This window comes from Cheilinus undulatus, linkage group 14 (genome assembly GCF_018320785.1).
Source record: "Cheilinus undulatus linkage group 14, ASM1832078v1, whole genome shotgun sequence".
NCBI classification, from domain to species: Eukaryota; Metazoa; Chordata; class Actinopteri; order Labriformes; family Labridae; genus Cheilinus; species Cheilinus undulatus.
The window spans coordinates 22,565,519-22,584,479 of NC_054878.1; the positions used below are offsets into that span (position 1 = coordinate 22,565,519).

General features: G+C 40.0%; 1 protein-coding gene across 3 annotated transcripts in view; it reads left to right on the forward strand.

Moving 5' to 3' along the window:
* Positions 1-1,648: 1,648 nt before the first annotated feature.
* Positions 1,649-18,961, forward strand: part of LOC121520998 (estrogen-related receptor gamma-like) — a 51,149-nt gene continuing 33,836 nt past the window's right edge. Inside the window, exons 1-2 of one of the 3 annotated variants that reach the window (XM_041804674.1) lie at positions 16,161-16,240; positions 16,340-16,488. In XM_041804674.1, coding sequence (XP_041660608.1) covers positions 16,229-16,240; positions 16,340-16,488 — 161 coding nt within the window. In that variant the 5' untranslated portion in view covers positions 16,161-16,228. Of the gene's footprint in view, positions 1,735-16,160; positions 16,241-16,339; positions 16,489-18,961 lie in introns of those variants that run through there. The other 2 variants (XM_041804675.1, XM_041804676.1) reach the window with 2 other exon arrangements.

Below are 18,961 nucleotides of genomic sequence, written 5' to 3' on the forward strand. Positions count from 1 at the left end.
TCTGTCCACAAAATGTTCTCCCAGAAGGATTGAGGCTTACTCAGGTACATTTTTGCAAACTCCAGTCTGGCTTTTTTATGTCTCTTTGTCAGCAGTGGGGTTCACCTCGGTCTCCTGCCATAGGGCTTCATCTCATTCAGATTACAGTGTATGGTCTAAGCTGACACTTTTGCTCCCTGAGTCTGCAGGACAGCCTGAATTTGTGTGGAAGTTGACTGAGAATGTTTATCCACCCATTATTTTGTCAGTTTTTCTCTTCCCTCCACGTCCAGGGTGAATAGCCACAGTTCCATGGGTTATAAACTCCTTGATTATATTAGGCACAGTGGACAAAGGAATTTCAAGATCTCTGGAGATGGTCCTGAAACCTTGAGATTGTTCATATTTTTCCACAATTTTGCTTCCTAAGTCCTCAGACAATTCTCAGCTCTTCTTTCTCTTCTCCATGCTTGGTGTGACAAACACAGGCACACAACACAAAGGCTGAGTCAAATTTTATACATTCTAACTGGCTTCAGGTGTGATTTCTAGATTGCCAGCACCTGTTACTGCCCCAGGTGAGTTTAAATTAGCATCACATGCTTGAAATAAAATGGTTTACCCACAGTTTTAAAAAGGTGCCAATAATTTTGTCTGGCCCATTTTTGAGTTTTTTGTCAAATTGTGTCAATTTTGTCTTTTTTTTTTGTTCCAATGCACATAAAGGCAATAAATACATGTATGCCAAAAACATTTGTAATTGCAACAATTTCTGGGAGAAATGGTGTATTTTCTGGAAAAATTCCAGGGGTGCCAATACTTTCGTCCATGACTGTATAATTGTGTAGGATATTCGGATCTCCTTTTAGCAGAGGCCCAGGTCTAGATCTCATCTTTGCTGGCACAATCTATGTAATAATTAAAGGCCTGCCTCATACTGAAGCCAGTCTCAAATAAAGGCAGGGTGATGTTCTAGACTGAAGTATATAAAAGCCCAGACATTTAATTAAAGTTTTACTGTGTCAAGGTTCTTTTGAATATTAATGGCATTAAATGAGCATTTTAAAGTTAACAGAACTTTGTATTCATTGTTTTTTCCCAGATATGCACTGCTCCTTTATGAAGCGAGCTTTAATCTATAACTTCCTGTGAGAACGTGCCCTCTAAATATTTCCAGCTCTATCAACACATGCATCACATTCACATGCTGACTCAACATCCCTGAAATATGATGCTCTCTCTCTCCCTCTCTCTCTCTCTCTCCCATCCTCACAAGCCTGCAATAGAAATCCCTCCTCTGTATCTATGGGAATACAGGAGCGCTGTGTCTCCTCCACCCTCCCTTCCACTCCTCACCTCCTCCCTCTGCATATAAGGGAGCGCTGGCTGTGTCCTCCTCTCCCCCAACAGTCTGCACCCCCCCATCCCCAATCCTCCTCACCCATTAGCATCCCCTCTCTCTCTTAGACACACTTTCTGCCTGACTCTCTCTTAGGACTCCCCCCTACGAGCGAGCGAGCTAGGCAGGTATGTAGGTAAACTCAGCACTGGAGAGGATAGACAGAAGGGAGTGTGTGTTTATGTCTTTGTGTGTGTTAGGAGTGTGTGTGAGCGCTGCTGCATCGCTGAGCCTTAGAGACCGGAGGCGAGGAGAGCCGGAGTGTTTGTCCTTGAGACTGACTGACTGACTGACTGCAGCTGTGGTGAGCGAAAGAAGCGACCGTCCAGCCAGGCAGCCGGTGGATGAACCTGACAGTGAGTACTGAGCAAAAGCTTTAAGATGAGCAGAAGGAAAAAGTAAACGCACAGCTCCTTTTTTAAATTGCAGTGTTTGTTTCTTGTCTGCTTAGAAACAGTCCAGTGTGGCGTTTGGATGCGTGTGTGTAGATGTGTGTGTGTGTCATACCAGGTGAAGGTCTACTCTGCTCCCAGGTGAACTTATCTCTCAGGCGTTTTATTGGCTCTCACCAGTACCTGCTTCTAAGCCTCTGTAGGACTTTGTAAGCAGTTTAGCGATTGTTCAGCTATTCTGCGTGTCTGCAGTATCTCTCACTGTGTGTATTTGTGTGTTAAAGCACACTACTGTACATTTCTCCTTCACCTCTCCTGCTTCCCTTCTTTCACTGCTTCTGTTGACAGATCAATACTTATGCATCTATAATTGGAAGTCATCGTTCATGGCGACCCTCCAAAGCGAGTCATTATCATGTGTAATCTTGCAGAAAATTACGTTCTGACTGGTGTACCTTGGCGTGGCCAAGAATCAGTGGAAATTGCTGGGCGGGGAGTGATAACCAGGAGGTGGGTTACTATGAAAAGGATCCCAAAAAAGCATGGAGGAGGAGTTTGGTGTAGGGTGATAGGGGGGTAAGGGAATTCAGGCAAATGAGGCAACCGACCTGGTCACGTTTACCTGGCTGAGGTGTTTCCACAACAGGATGGTGAGGAGCAAGGGAGAGCAGGAAGGCTCAGAGAGGGGGTCAGTGGGGTCAAAAGAGGGACAGTTAAATAAACTGTCCACTTGACATCAGGGCAGAGCAGATTTACATTCAACCATCAGGGGGATTTATACACTGAAAAATGTCCACTCTGTAAAATCTTTCAACTTAATCTTAAATGTTAGATTTTTCCCTATTTTGATTTCTACAGTATCATGGAAGGAAAATTAGATATTACAGATTCATTTTGGAATTTGTCTGTGTCATATTTACCAGTATGGCTTTGTGAGGACCGTAAAGACAACCTTGTCTTGTTTATAGTTTTACAGAGCAACAACAGTCCTGTTGGACTTGTTTGAAATGATGTAACGCTTCTTTAGAGCAGTTTAAATTGTCTACTTTATTCATGTTTCTGTTAAAATACCAAGGTCAATTGCCAGATAAGTGATTACAATCAAAATTTACTCTTGCACTTGTTTATAAATGCCAATTCAAAAGAAAAAGTTTGGACACTGTAAAATATGTATGAATACAGACTACAGCAGTGTTGTAGTCGAGACCATCTTATCCAAGACTAGAGTGCACAGAGACCAAGACAAGACCGAGACTTTTGAGGGTCGACTGGTTTGTTAAGATCTGAGTTTTTGCAGGTGACTGACACATGAAGCACTTGAAGAGATTTCCAAGGAGGCATAGCGATCAGCGACCTAACATGAGCAGTTTTAAGTCAAGTTAAAACATCAATCAGGAAGAGTTCAACTGAAAATGATGCCATATACTCAACCATCGGCAGTCAGGCTGTACTAGAGTACTGCAACACTAGAATAGACTGATTTGAAGTGTTAAGACTGGGAAAGATGTGAAATACTAAAAAAAAAAAAAAACAACTGGAACATTCCACAGGTGAGTAGCTTAATTGAGTGGGTGATAGTAACATGACTGGATTTTAATGGAGTACTCCTGAAAGGCTCAGTTATTCACAATCAGAGATTGTGCAAGGTTCCCCACTTTGTAAAAGACTAGCATGTAGTCCAACAGTTTATTAACAAAGTTCATTGATGTAGAGTTGCAAGGAGTTTAGAGGTTTCGCCATCTACAGTCCATAATATCATCAAAAGATTCAGGGAATCTGGAGAAAGCGGCAAGGATGAAAACCAACATTAAATGCCCATGACCTTCAAACCATCAGGCAGTGCTGCATTAAAAGCTGGTATCATTCTGTGATGGCTATTACAGCATGGGCTCAGGAACTCTTCAGAAAACCATTGCCACTTAACTCAGTACGTTGCTGCATCTACAAATTCAGATTCGAACAAGCTTTTTAATCCTAAAGTGCAGTTTTTGCAGTCTACCCAGACCATACACACATTTACAAACAGCAAACAAGAACTGTCAGAGACGATAAATTAAAAATGGACCGGAAGAAAATACACATTTTGTCATGGACATCAAACTCCCTCTAAAGTGAATTTTAAAAATCTTTATTCAGGTTTGTTGTTTGCTGTATGACATGCCACTGTGTTATGAACCACCAGGCCAAATTTTAGTACTGATAAACAACAAAGTTGAAAAATGCTCCAGGATTGTGTGGACGTGTTGGTTTAATGAGTGGATTCACACCCACTCAGAGGATAGATGATTTTCTCTTATGAGTTTACATGTTAAAGTGGGTTAGAATTAATAGCTGCTGAGTCTTTCCCGGTTACAGAGGAAAAGAACCATCCAGATTGTTATCGGCATAAAGTTCAACAGCCAGTATCTGCGACAATGTTGGGGCGTATTAGTACCCATGGCATGGGTGACTTGCACATCTGTGAAGACGCAGGTGAGAGGTACAAACAGGTTTGGGGCAACATTCAGACAACATCATTTTGAGAGACATCCTGCTTATTTCAGAAAGACAATGGCAAGATATATTCTGAACAAGTTACAACAACATGGCTTAAAAGAGTGGGGGTACTAAACTGGCCTACACACAGTCAAGACCTGTCTCCCATCGAAAATGTATGGCACATTAGCGCTGAATATGACAGCGGAAACCCAGCATTGAAAAACCTGAAATATACATCCATGAAGATTGGGAAAGAATTCCACTTACAATACAGCAAAAAAATTGTGCCTTCAGCCCCCAGGTGCTTATGAGTTTTATTTGAAGAAAAAGTGATGTAACCAAGTGGTTAACAGGCTCCTGTCCAAACATTTTTGAAAGATGTTGTAGGCATCAATTAAAAAACAAAAAAATATCTTTACGCTGTTTTCAGTAGAATAACGGTCAGAAAGGATAAGCAAATCACCTTATACCATTTTTGGTCACGTTTTACAAAACTTCCCAACTTTTGGGGGAATTTGATTTTGTATCATTGTGTTCATTTCATTAAACAACCTAGCTGAAGATTTGTCTTCTCTTGTTTTTGCACTGCATGAGAGATCATTCTTTAATTCGCAGACCCAACCTATTCCCAGTATTACAAAAGTTAGGACTCAGTTGTTACATTTTTAATGAATTACTTTTTACTTGACAGTTTTTTGACATCTAAATGTATTTCTACTTGGGTAAAACCAATCAAAGTAGCTGTAATTTAACTTGAGTACAATGTTCTTTTTACTCTCTCTATCCACCCTGTACCTTGATGAAAACTGGTGCATTTACAGCCCTTTCACACATAAGCTCATGACATTTTGTGAATAATTTGAAGACATTAAGATCCTGATCATAGGCATACTGATGCAATATAGAGAGAATTAGACTTACCATTGAAACTGAACTCACACAAATCATAAACCCTGATTATAAAGAAGATACAGATCTTCAGCTGCAAGCATTTTCCCAGAGATAAGCTGCACAGGCTTCTTCATAGAAAATGCTAACCCTGGTCAAATGAGTCAAAAAGACACTCTTTTACTCAGTATTAAAACATTCCCCTATTTAAGCTGCAGAATAAACAGAGTCTGAATGACAAGGACCCATGCCTATAGCAGCTGATGTTTTTTTTAAACTGTTCCACAATGTTTTGACACAGTTTTTCACAGACTGGTGAACCTCTGTCCATTTTTACTTCTGAAAGACTCTGCATCTCTAAAATGCTCCTTTCATACCCAGTCATGTAACTAACCTGTTGTCAACTAACATAATCAGTTGTAAAATGCTCTTCCACTTCTTTATCAGCACTGCTTACTTTCCCAGCCTTTTTGGGTCCGTGTGTTATCTGGCAGCTCCATTTCCTGTTTCAATCTGGAGAAATTGTTGTTATTCCTTGTTTTTAATGAAAGACTTGAGGAAAAGAAAATCATGTGACTCAAATGGAAAGGCAAAATATTTCAAAATAAAATCCTCCATGTTAAAATAAAGGCCTACGTAGTCATCCACTGGGATATGTTGGATGATAATAGGCCTAATAGCCTTACACAATGAATAATGTTAATGGTAAATGTACTGATGAATAAATGGAATTTATTATTTTTAGAAGAAACAAATTAATATGAATAAATAAGCCTGGACTGCTGGCTACATTTATCCATGTAAAGAGCATGAGTCTAATTTTCATTCATAGTTGTTTAATTTTAAAACTGTGTAGGAACCCTGTCTACACTCATTTTAAAGCCCTCAGTCCAATAATTCTGGACACGCCATTGTTATCTCACAGGGATGAAACTCTAGCAGTGTTCCCTGATGCACTCCTCTCCTTGGTGTATGTACGATCAGATGAAGATCAACAGGAGATAGTCAAAGACAGAAAGAGATGGTGGCAACAGTGTGATGGATTAGAGAGGAGGTGAAGGAGTCACAGAGGGATACAGGAGTATCTGGGTTCCCTCTCTGTGGTGATAGACAGCGTCATGAGCCCAGGCTTGCTCACCTGTGGAGCTGCTGACAGAACTTGTTAGGCTGGGTTAAAAGGCTGCCTTGAGATTGATGTATGGAAAAAAAAATAGAGCCAGAAGTTGAATACATAAAGCCATGGTCTGCTTTTTTTAAAAACTATTACGACAGGCTGGCTGGTTTAGTCTCTGTGTACGGCTGCGCTGATTTGTTTATTGCAGACGTGCTGACAGGGAGCCTGAGGGCTAAATTTGCCACCTGTGGAGATAAAAGTGATATGATGAGATGGACTGCATACAGTTTTTTTCTTGTGTATGTGTTGATGTGAAAGTGTTTATAATAGTGCCTGACATCAGCAGTGGGTGTGGGGTGCTGACTCTCTGTATTCTGTGTGTGTGTGTTAGCCCGCACCAGCCAGCCTGGGAACGTGGCGTGTGTATTGTGTTTGAAGGGAGTTTAATCATACAAAATATGTACATGAGCCATATTTACAAGTAATGGCAATTTTTATTTAAATAGTTCACAATCACAAAACAGCAAGTGAGTTTGTTACATACATTATATGGACAAAAGTGACTGGCCACACCTGTTAATTATTGAATTCAGGTGTTTCAATCAGACCTATTGCCACAGGTGTATAAAATCTAGCATCTAGCCATGCGGTCTCCATTTGCAATCATTTGTGATACAAAATGAGTCATTTTGAAGATCTCAGTGACTTTAAGTGTGGTCCTATGATGGATGCCAACTTTGCAATAATATGGTTTATGAAATTTCATTGCTGCTGGATATTCCACAGTCAACTATAAGTTATGTTGTTAGAAAGTGGAAGCATTTAGGAACAACAGCAACTCATCCATGAAGCGGAAGAGCATGTAAAATCACAGATCTGCTAAGATGCACGATGCGTAAAAGTCACCAATGCTCTGCTGAAGAGTTTCAAACTTCCACTGGCACAAAAACAGTGCAGTTGGAGCTTCACATAATGGGATTTAATGGTTAAGCAGCTGCATGCAAGCCTCACATCACCAAGTCCAGTGCCAAGCATCTGATTGAGTGGTGTAAAGCACACCAACACTGGACTGGGAAGCAATGGAAATGTATTATTATTATTACAGATGGATGATTCTGGATTTGGCAGATGCTGGGAGAACGTCACCTGTCTGACTGCACTGTGCCAAATGTGAAGTTTAGTCAAGGAGGGATAATGGTGTGGGGCTGTTTTTCAAGGTTTGGCCTAGGTCCCTTATCTCTGGTGAAGGCCAATCTTAATGCTTTAGCATACCAAGACATTTTTGACAATTTACGCTTCCAACTTTGAGGCAACAGTTTGGAGAACTGTGCCCCAGTACACAAAGCAAGGACTGTAAAGAACTTGAACTTGACTGGCTTCACAGAGCCCTGACCTCATTACTTTTGGGATGACCTGGAAAAGAGATTGTGTGCCAGGGCTTCTTGACCAACATCAGTGCCTGACCTCATAAATGCTCTACAGAAAGAATGGGCACAAATTCCAACAGAAACACTCCAAAATCTTGTGGAAATTCCAAGAAGAGTGGAGGCTGTTATAGTTGCAACAGGGGTCAACTTTTTAGCCAAAGTCATCACAGTCCTCATTTGTGTAATGGTAAGGCAGCCAAATACTTTTGTCCATATAGTGTATAGAGTCAAAGTGACTTTTGTACATAACATTCTATTGAACAGCCAACACTCATGTAGGCAGCATGCTTAATTAATGAGTTGCAGCAACTTCATTAAAAAAGGTTGTGTGCTCTATATTAGGGCTTTCAAACCGTTAGCATTTTTAATCGCAATTAATATCACAATTTCTGTTATTAATTGCTTGTTGACACATTTTGGAACTCCACTTTTTTTACATTTAGCACTGTTGTGTTTCATTTTGGATTTTTACTGTCTCTAACTTAGGTCAGTTGTCTTCCTATTTGGACACTGACTGAATGAAAAACTCCAGGTAGATTAAATGTGACATGAGCTTCACCACTGAAGAAGAGACTTGTTATGAACAGAAAAGGAAAAAAGGGGACAGGGAAAAGGTAAATGTTTGATAACACAAGGTGAGGATGACTTCTGACTTGTCCACTGAGACACCTGTGAGTTTTTTGTTTTTGTTTTTGTTTTTTGTTTTTTTTGTTTTTTTTTTAAGTAAAATGAGACTTATTTTACATCATTGTGGCTGCAGGGAGACACTGCAGTGGCTTAACAAAAAATGTGCTGAAAGGGACAATAAATCATGCAATTAAAAAAATGAATACACTAATTATGGATTTTGATTGATCATGATTAATGCTGACAGGCCTATAGTTACAAACAGTATTTTTAAAATGCTGTGTGTGCCAGTGTTGAGAAAGGTCTTTTAGTAAATGTGGGCAGCTGTGTGCAACATTATATGCTTTGACAAACTCCAGAGACAGTGGGGGTCCCCATTCCCTGCCGCTGTTATTCTGGGGGTCGTGGGCTGAAAAACTAAGGAACCCCTAGCCTTAAAATATCTTACATAAGAACCAACAGAACATGTTCAATATGAAACCTCATCTAAAGTAACCAGGGGTGGAAAGTACCTTTACCTGAACAACCTGGTTGGAGATCCATGATCCGGTTTTCTTGCTGATAAGGAAAAATCATATTTTACTGTACTGAGTAACAAGTAGTTACTCAGTACTTACAAGAAACTTTAAATTTAATACTTTGACTTGAGGACATTTTGAAATCAGTACTTTTACTAACCTGAGTAACTGTGCTTTAACTTGAGTACAGAAGTCATGTATTTTTTCTGTAGTCCAAACAGGGTGTCGAGCAACTTCCTCATATGCCACCAATCACAATCATGCAGGCCTGGGGAGACTGCGCACTGAAAGACTGAGGCAGGTGAACTAAGGTTACTTGGCTCCTGAGACCGGAAGATGACCTGTTAATCCAATACTGCTTGTTGAGAGTATGAGGGGGGCTCTGCTGTGGTAATCCACATTATGTGGTTAGGAAGGGCTTGGTTATATAATCACCCTTAAGAGCCCTACAGATGGGCATCTACCAGAAGACAACACAGCACAATTTTTGTGGAAAAAGAGTGAGATGAGCCTGAATTTGAGCTACTTTATAACCAAGTTAACTTTTGGCAACATTAACGCCTCTTTAGATTCCTTTAATTCCTTTCTTTAATCGAGAAAATCAGCCCTTATCAATCTTGTTGTCAGTCTATTGCAAGATTCTGCTGTAAATCTAAACAGTTTTGTCCACCAGAGGGCAGTCCTGCAAAGTTTGTAAATCATTTAAAGAACAATTATCAATAAAGTTTCCTTTCATGCTTTTATTCACAAGCATTCATAAAATGACCCTGAATTAGCCTAATGAAATCCAGCCTCCTGAGCTTAAATATATATTTCCCTGCACTGACTCACTTCCTCCCCAGTGGGAGTGCAGATAAGTGAAAGCCATTTGAAGACCAATGACCCCCCAAGGATTTCAGCAGCAGCCGGTCCCAGCAGCGCTAAGTGACATTTCTATAGTTGCGTTACTTTAAGCTTCTCCCAGAGGCTTTCTAAGGTTTCTGGCACGATCCTGTGTGTGTGGGTGTGTGTGGGGGTGTGTGTGTGTGTGTGTGTGGTGTGGTGTGTGACCTCTGATCCCTGTACAGTGCGCCAAAGATCAATACAGTGAAATTGATCTTATTTCAAGAGCTCATCTGTCTGTCAGTCCATCTTGTATGCATCATTTCCCTCCCATTCATCTATTTAGAGACGTGAAATGGTAAATAATGCAAATAGATTGAAGCTATTTGCTTCCAATTCATATCAGGTTTCCTCACTTTTCTTCATCTCCCGCATTTTGTTTGACGATTTAAGGTGTGTGTTTGTGTGAGGATTCAGAGGCATTAGTGTTTACACACAGTGTCAATAGTCTACCCCTCTGTCTCAGTAATTGATGGATGACTGTGAGTCAGGCATAAACTAAGCAGATTACACTTTCTACATCTGAGGGTTGATGCTAATTTGTGTTTGTATGTTGGGATGGGGGTTTGGAGCCACAGAGTGACTGTCCAGTTTTGGAAGTCAATCCGACAGCCGTCCCTGGAGGCTGAGATTTGGTGGCTGTGAGTTAAGAGATGAGGAGAAAAGGGGAAATACATGGACACAAAGACACACATATATGCACATGTTCAGCCGTTTGCTTTAAACTCGCTTTCCTTCTTCCTCAGAGAAAACTGAATGCATCTGGTGTGTGGGGTCAATAGCTGGCAGCTGGGTGCTCTGTTACAGGCTGCATCCCTCTGGAGCAGCTATTGAACTCCTGTCTTCAGTTCAGCCTGGCAGTGTAAAAATATTTTTTTATGTTTAGCTGCAGCCATGTGTATTCAATTTCATCTTCTGCATTTCAGTTGTTTCCACTTCCTGTTTAGTTTGTACGTTTTTGTCTCAGCTATTGCTGCCCTCAGTTGATCTGTGTGCTCTTAATTTTAGGATTTGGATGTTGAGGAAATGCAAAAAACCACCGTGGGAGCCATTATTCACAAATAGAGAAAACTTGGAACCGTGATGAACCTTTCCAAGAGTGGCCATCCTGCCAAAATTGCACCAAAGATTACATGAATGACTTATTCAGAGGGTCACAAAAAAACCAACATCTGAAGACCTGCAGGCCTCACTTGACTCAGTTAAGGTCAATGTTCATGATTCAACATCAAGAAAGTGACAAAAATGTCAACTATGACGACAGAGTCCCAAAGCCAAAGCCACTGTTGACCAAAAAGAATACAAAAGCTCACTGACTTAAACATTTTGATGATCCTCAAGACTTTTGGAAAAATTGGTCAAACTATTGCTTATGAAAAACAGAAATTCCCTGCAGTTGCTACTTCCTACTAAAAGCAGTTCTCTGGCAAACCACAAGTTACCTTTTATTTTGTAGTAATATTGGACAACTCACAGGAAATGCCAGGGTTTTAAAACTTGTCACAAATATATTTGGCCAAAACAGCAAATATTTTCTGATTTTTCTGACAGCAGCACAGTGCTATATTTTAAGAGGAAGTTTAATTCTGTCTGTTGTGAAAGAAGAAGTTGCTGTATCTCCTTAACTTTGTTGGAAGTTTTCTATAAATTCATGGCAAATATTGGGGTCATTTCCAAGGATGGAACAAGCCTGGGAAGGGTCTTTTCAAATGGACAGTAGATCAGTTAAACTGGCTAACTGAGCTATAACAGTAGCTCAACTCTACAGTCCATGTAAATGCACTGAGTATGAACAATGCACTGAGTCAGTAATCACTTACACCTCAGTAAAGCTGGACATGGTAGCACCACAAAGGTAGGTTTATGCTAACTTTAGCATGCTAACCTTACCTTCGCAATATTGAGCAGGCAAAATGTTGATTAAATTTATGCACTTAATTTGAAAAAATGATTGCATTGTAACACTTGTGCTACTAAAGTGTTAAACAAGCTAACTACTACTCAAGTTCACCAACTGAGTAAAACATGTTGGCATGCTAACATTACAAGCATTGTATTGCTAACATCTTAATGCTCAAAAAGCCAAATACTGAGAACATTTACCAATCAAGTAGCCTAAAAAATGTTAGCATGGTTATACTGTCAACATTATAGTAGGCTACTCCAATGCCTAATATATCTCCCATTTTCACTATTAAAAGTGATATTGTGCTAATATTAGCCTACCAAATAAAACAGACTGCTAGAATGCTAGAAACCGAAATGTTAGTCCCAGGTGTGAAAAGTAATTAATTACTTTTACTCAAAGTACTGCAACTGAGTTGTCCATAGGGTACTTGTACTTTTTTGAGTACATTTTAAAATCAGTAGCTACTTTTAATTCTACTTAATTAATTTTTAACTACAGAAACTGTATTATTGTTTACTTGAGTACAATACATTTTTTCTTCTTCTCTTAAGTGTTGATATAAAAGGGTTAACATTTTCCAAAGTTTAGTTTTAACTCCATTCTGAGTGAAATGGTCCTCATTGTTAGGGCTATTTGAAAGTATTGATCCAGCAGTGTTAGTTCAACTCAAGCGGCAACCTTCGGTCCTGAAAAATGAAGCCAATGCAGAAGTGCAAAAATTTGCTATGCTGCGAGTGTCCACTTGAGGCTGGCTGCAGGAACACTGGAAGTCCCGTCTGGACACATGTTAAACAGCCGGTTTTGACACACAAAATAAACTGGTTTACAGCCTGGTTCAAAACACCAAACATGTCTCATTAGCTAGTGTCTTATTGTGCTCCCACTGTACGTGGGGTGAATTTTTTTGTAACACGATCGTCTGGATTATATTTAGGATGAACGCTGATTGGCGCATCTCATTTGATTGTCAGATAGCTCGGCAGGCAGAGGCTCCGTTTCTGTCAACCAGAAGGCTAGCTAGCAGGCTGACAGGAAGTCGTGCTTAGTGGGCGGGCCGCTAGGTTGATCCAAAGTTCAGTTGAAACCGCAATTTCAATATGGAAACCTCCACGGATTGGCTTCAAAAGCCGTTCGAGTCCGCCTATTGTAAGCAGACGACTGACGTCACATGGGGTTTGTCCAATTCTTTCTACAGTCTATGAGTAAACGCCATACAGAACTGCATGATGCAAACCATGGCAGCTGTAGGCATGCCAGTACATGAATTTAGTCGTTTTTGAAGATAAAACTCAATACTGTTCTTTGTTCTTCTTTTAACAAAGAAATGTCGTCAAGTTCTAATACAACTGGCGCTTTAGCAGCATCCACACTAATGTCCTCAGCCATATTTGCACCAGCCTCTTGTTGCTGCTTGCTTACGTCACAACTCCGCTGCGCCGAAAATACTGCCCCTCGTTGCTGATTGGTTCTGTTGCTTTCTAACCAGGCCCAAACGGTTCAGACGGGAGCTTTGCAAGATGGATTTGCCAGAGAGAAACACTGAAATGGGCACATCCATCTGCTTTGCAAGATTACACTTGAACACCATGAGTGAAGTTATCCACTTAGTACTGTTTGACTATAGGTATTTTACTTTTTTATAGATGTGTGACTTTACCTGAACAATCTGGCTGAAGATCTATTCTCTTGTTGTTCTTGCCAACAAGGAAACATTATATTTTACTGTACAACTCCTTAGTAGTAACTCAGTACTTTAGGTAAACTTCATATTAAATACTTGCAAATTACTTTTACTTAACACTTTTATTAAAGTGTAACACACTTCATCTTCCTTTAAAACAGTACAGACTCTATTGACAGCAGCTGCCAATGTAAAGGCCTCAGAGCGATAGGAGCTTCTCTGCAGTAACATCAACATTTAGTCTCCATAATGGCTAATAATGGATAATTTGTCAGCACAGTTAATCCATTTCATGATCCATTAATCTCAGGGTATTTGATATGATATCAGCATTCAGTGTTAGACTTTTCAACTTTATCAATGTCATAAATTTATATAAAGTCAAAATTGACTGTCTCTTTATCCTGTATGGGTTTTTACTTTCCCTTTTATTTAGATATGTGCTTGTTTTCATATGTCTACACATGAAGCGCGTGTGTCTCTGTTGGCGAGCAGTTTTATGTGGTGCTTAATGAGATAAGGTCCACTCCGTGCAGTCTGCTGTCTGGCTTTTATCTGAGCAGCAGATTAGCACAGGTGATTTCATTCCTGTGCAGATCGGGCCTTGTAAGGGGTCATCTGAGAACACAAGTCATGGAGATGAGAGAGGAAGAGACGGGCTGAGAATGACAAGAAAGGAGCAGAAAGTCTGAGGGGGACAGGTGCCCAACTCCTTTTGACATCAGTGCATTTTTGATCCCACAATTCTGTTATCATTTGCAAAATCAGAGAGCTGTAAATACTGTTTATCATCCATTGCTGTATGTTAAAATGGACAGATTGCATTTTTTTTGCAGCTTGATGTAGGCTAAGAGAAGACATTAAAAACATACAGTGAGACATTAAAAGAAGTTCCCAACTATGGATTTAGTTGCAATCAATTGTGAGCAATTGCACCCTTGGGAAAATAAACTGAAAGGTTGTAAAATTTGCATTATTGTTTCTGCAAAACAAGAGATTTGTTTTGTTGGATCACATGTGTCAGTCTTTTAACCAGATTTATTTGTATAAAGACAACAGGTTGGGCTCATCTAGCCTAGGGCACCTACTGTCACCTCACCTCACCTCTAACAGAAGAAATTACAGTATTTATGAGTGGACTGATAAGCTGATTTTTATTACAGATGTTAGCAAATGTATTGTTTCATCAGTCTCATATTCACTGACATTGCAAATGCATGTTGCTGAAGCACTGAATCTGATGGAAGTCCTTGTCATACATTTTTTGCATGAAGCCAGTATAGGTGGATAAATGCAGGAACTGGCACAAAGAAGACTACGTCTGTATTTGTTCTAATGCACATATTTTCTTCTGTTTACCTTGAGCCTTTTTTCCTGTCTAATTATATCATGAAGCACCTGTTCACCTTTTTTAAGTGCCAAGCGCTGCTTACAGTGCTTCTGATTGTGCCTGCACGTGTGATTTGAACGAAAGGCGAAAAGCATCACATTAGGCACATAGCCATAGCTGATTAGATCAGATAAAAGTACCGTACCTGCAGCAGTAAGTCAGTTAAGGATACACTACAAACATAATGCAGTTGGTGTTTTTTATGGTATTTACATCTGTGTTAGGAAGGCAGATTTTTTTTTACTTTAGTTTATGTGATATTTTGTTGGGTGCTGGGCATGCTGATAAGTATTAGTGCCAAATGATTGATGCAAACATGCAGTGTTGGCAAGAATGCTAATTTATGAGGATGCACAAGTTTATCGGCATGGTATTGATATTGACAGATATTAGCTTAAAAAGTCCGTTGTTCATGTGCAGATATGAACATTTCTGCCTGTATTTAAAGTCAATATAACTTTACATATAGAGCTTTATATCGGCTTTAAATATCAACCCATGTATGAATGCGTTTAGCTCAAAGTGACGTACATCAGCTGATGTATTTTTCTTTGTTTACCCAAATTCCTTGAACTTTAAAGTGTTTTAAGGACTGAAGTTTGTTTCTTTGATTATCTGTAACCCTTAAAGTGTGTATTAAGGACTGAAGTTTTAGTACAGAACTACATTTATATGGCAGTATCAATATGGGTATGAGCAAAGATGAATTTAAAAATTCTGAGAAATCGGATATTGGCAAAATTTATTTCACTGATTTGTAAAATGTGTACAAACCATTAAACATGATCAAGAGACTCTTCAAATTTCAAATTAGTGTTATTTGTGCAATTGGTGGTCAAAACCCTAATTATTTTCCATTCAGAGTGCTATGAAGTAGCAATAATAGGAATAAGCAGCCTTTTTTTTACACAAATAAAGCTAAAACATATTTTTTTACTTTTGAAAAGGCCTATAATTTCTTTACAATGTTGTCATATTAATTGGCATGAATGTTCCTGATAAACAAATTTATTGGTTTGTTGTAAATCCCCTCCTTTCAGAGAGTAACTGATTAAACATGAATAAAAAACAATAAAATAAAAGAATAAATAAATAATTTTTGGAATAACTTGATATTAATAGATGACAAATAAATTTGGAAATAAATTGTCATCATTACTTCTTAAATATATAAAGTGGTTAGAGTTAAATAATTACGTACTAGGCTCAACTTATTTCCTTAAAAAAATCTCTAATCTTTAATTAACACAAGTTTCTCAATTCCCACGCAAACTTCCCTCTTGAACTAAACCCCGTTACGCACCGCACATCCTCTGTTGTCACATCCACCTGCCTCAGAGAGAAGCTGCCTCCCATTGGCTCGGGCCTCAGCCAATCAGCAGCAGGTTCTGTGTTCTGGGGGTAGGCCGTTCAAATAGAGCGTTCACGAGGGTCAGTGTTTCGCTTGGAGACCCTTGTCACATACGGGGCTGGCTAGTCACAACAGAGAGGACTTCAAAGGCAGCCGGCGGGGCGAGAAGAGTGAGTGACAGACAGAGAGACAAATGAGAGGAGCAGTGAGTGTTTTACAGCAGAGTAAAAGGCAGTAAATGGAGACAGTTTGGATAAAGTAAACAGAGAAAGTAACGAAAGATAAACTTAATACATATTTGCAGAAACCAGGGAGTACAAAGCTAACGAAGAGGACGGGAAAAGACGTCAGTGGAGACAATATTTCTTCCTCTTCAGAGCATGGTGGCAGAGTGCAGATGGATTTAGTCGACCTCTACCTCCCAGAGTGTTTCACCTACCACTCTGACAGCGAGTGAGTACTTTCTCTCTGATAAATCACTGTACACATACACAGACACGCACACAGGGAACTGTAACAGAGCATTATTAGTGTGGGAAAGTTATGCTTCTCTGTGTGCTGTGCAGCACTTTTTGTTTCAGTATGTGCATGTCAAGAGGCTATGCTAGTTGTCCTTTTTATCTGCCTATTTCTTACAGGTGTTATGAAACTTAGTGATTGCTTTCAATTTTGATTTCTTGATCAGATCTATTAGTAGATTTTATGATACTAGAAATAACTGGTAAAATGATGGTAAAAGCAGAGCAGGGATATGGAAAAATAATGTGCTCTATCCACTCTAAATTAATCTCTTAATGTTTCTAATTGAGGAATGAATGTGGCATTAACTTTAGAAATGACACTAATCTTTCAGATTTAACATCCTTCATATAAATCCAGACTAAATGGGTGCTTATATCTAATGATTGTGGGCCTGCACTTGTGTGCAAAGAATTGCCAGACTAATCGGATGATTATCTTCTTTGTTAATCAATTAACCATGAGTCTTATAAAGTCAGAATTTAAAGATTAAAGCTCATCGAACTTTAGAGCGCAAGATTACTTCTCATAAAGTCTCATTTGATCTCACAGACATGTGGAAACCCTATAAGAAGCCTTTAACGTCACATCAAGAAGAGAAAAAGAGTCACCGAAGTTTAATATCTAGAAGCAGTGAACATGTCGGTTCATGAATGAACGATCAAATAGTGATGAGCAGCTTTATGATGTTTGACTTAATGGTTATTTACTAAAAGTTTCAGCTCTATAGAAATCAAAAGTTTTCCCCAGAGTGCCATGGGGAAGTGACAATGAGCATTTCCCAGGGGCAGAGGCGTGTTTGCATTGCTTACAGTCGTCATTGTTCTGCCTGTTTGTTTGTTGATAGTGAGTGAGAGTAGGTGGGTGAGACCAGTTTGGAGAAAACCAGTCTGGCACTTGGAGATCAGAGAAATGTATCCCTCAAAGCAAAGCAAATAAGAAAAAGATGTGCAAAGCAGCTGCTGGGCTTTTTGATTGCCATATTCTCTGCAGCCAGAGGGAAAAAAATCATGTTCATTATCGTCACTCATGAGGCATAAACACTCTTTGCCTCTGAGGATATACCCAGCAAACTCATTAGTATTTTTAGGGCTGGATTGAACTCCCCACCCCCCCAGCAGTGAAAGATAAAGAGAATTCATACAGACAGACGAGCAGACGGACAGTCAGACACGGATCAAAATGACAGCACGGCAGAGGACATGTGGACGCTCAGGTTTGCTGATTGCCGTTGACAGTAGCAGCCGGATAAAGAATGGGAGAAAAGGACACAGATGATCCCCTACATGGCACGCTATCCATGTTGTCAGAATCCCGCGCGGGTCCAGGCTGCAGCCACAGGCACCTCATCTTCCAGCTAACAGCTTCGTCCAAAGCCTGACTAAGGCTCTTACACGGCTGGCTGGGGGTGCCACTGATCCCTGCTCATCTCCTACTGGCTCATTAGGAAAAAAAACACAACTGCGACCCCACTGACCTAAATAGCTGCTCCTCTGGGTTTGGGGTTGGACTGAAAAGGTTAGGCAACAAGGATATTTTTTGGGAGAATCTAAGTTCCCCTTTTATTTTCTGTATTTCCTTCCCTCCCTCCTTTCCTCTCACTCTCCTTCCCTCCTTCATCCCCCTGGCTCATTGTCTGTATTATGACTCTGCTCATTTGAAAGTGAGTGTTGCCTCCTCTCTTTTCTTTCAACCACCCCCAGGTTAATGAGCTTCAGGCTCTGCCCCTCTCCCTCTTTCTTTTTTATCCCTCTCCAGCCTTTTCACACTCTTTCTATCTGTCTGCCTCTCTTGTAATCTCCTCCCGCCTCTTTCTCCTCCTCCTCTTCTTCTCTCTCTTTCTGTTTTTGTTGTCTACTTGTCATTTCACGCTGCATTTTAGCTTCTGTTGCCAAGGTGCAGTTATGGCTGTTTTGGATACCAGGACTCAAAGGGGGAGAGATATGACAACTTTAAATGCTCACAAACTCTCTTAGATTCTTCTGCATCCTGCTGTAGGAGCTGCTCCAACCTTCTTTGCAGCATCTCATTATGCGGAGTTGCCGATTAGTAATCTGTCAGCGTGAATATTACATCATATCTGATCACCCCCACTTTAATGTCATTGCTTTATTAAAGCAACACAACAACCCCCACCCTCACCCCTGTGATGAATCATAATGGGCGAGCAAAAGGAATATCTCACTGTCTACCTGTCAGAGACTTGACACATCAATATGAACGCCTGTGATTGATAGCCAATAAGTGATGCAGTGAGTCATTTTAAAAGGAAAGTGAAACCTCTATACTGCTCTGTTTTTATAGTCTTAAGAGTGGATTGGAGGGGTGAAGGAGGGGAATGTGGGAGTTAAAGTGGCAGAGTGGTGTTAATTGTTTATTGAGGTGAAATTTGAAGGCTTAAAGCTGA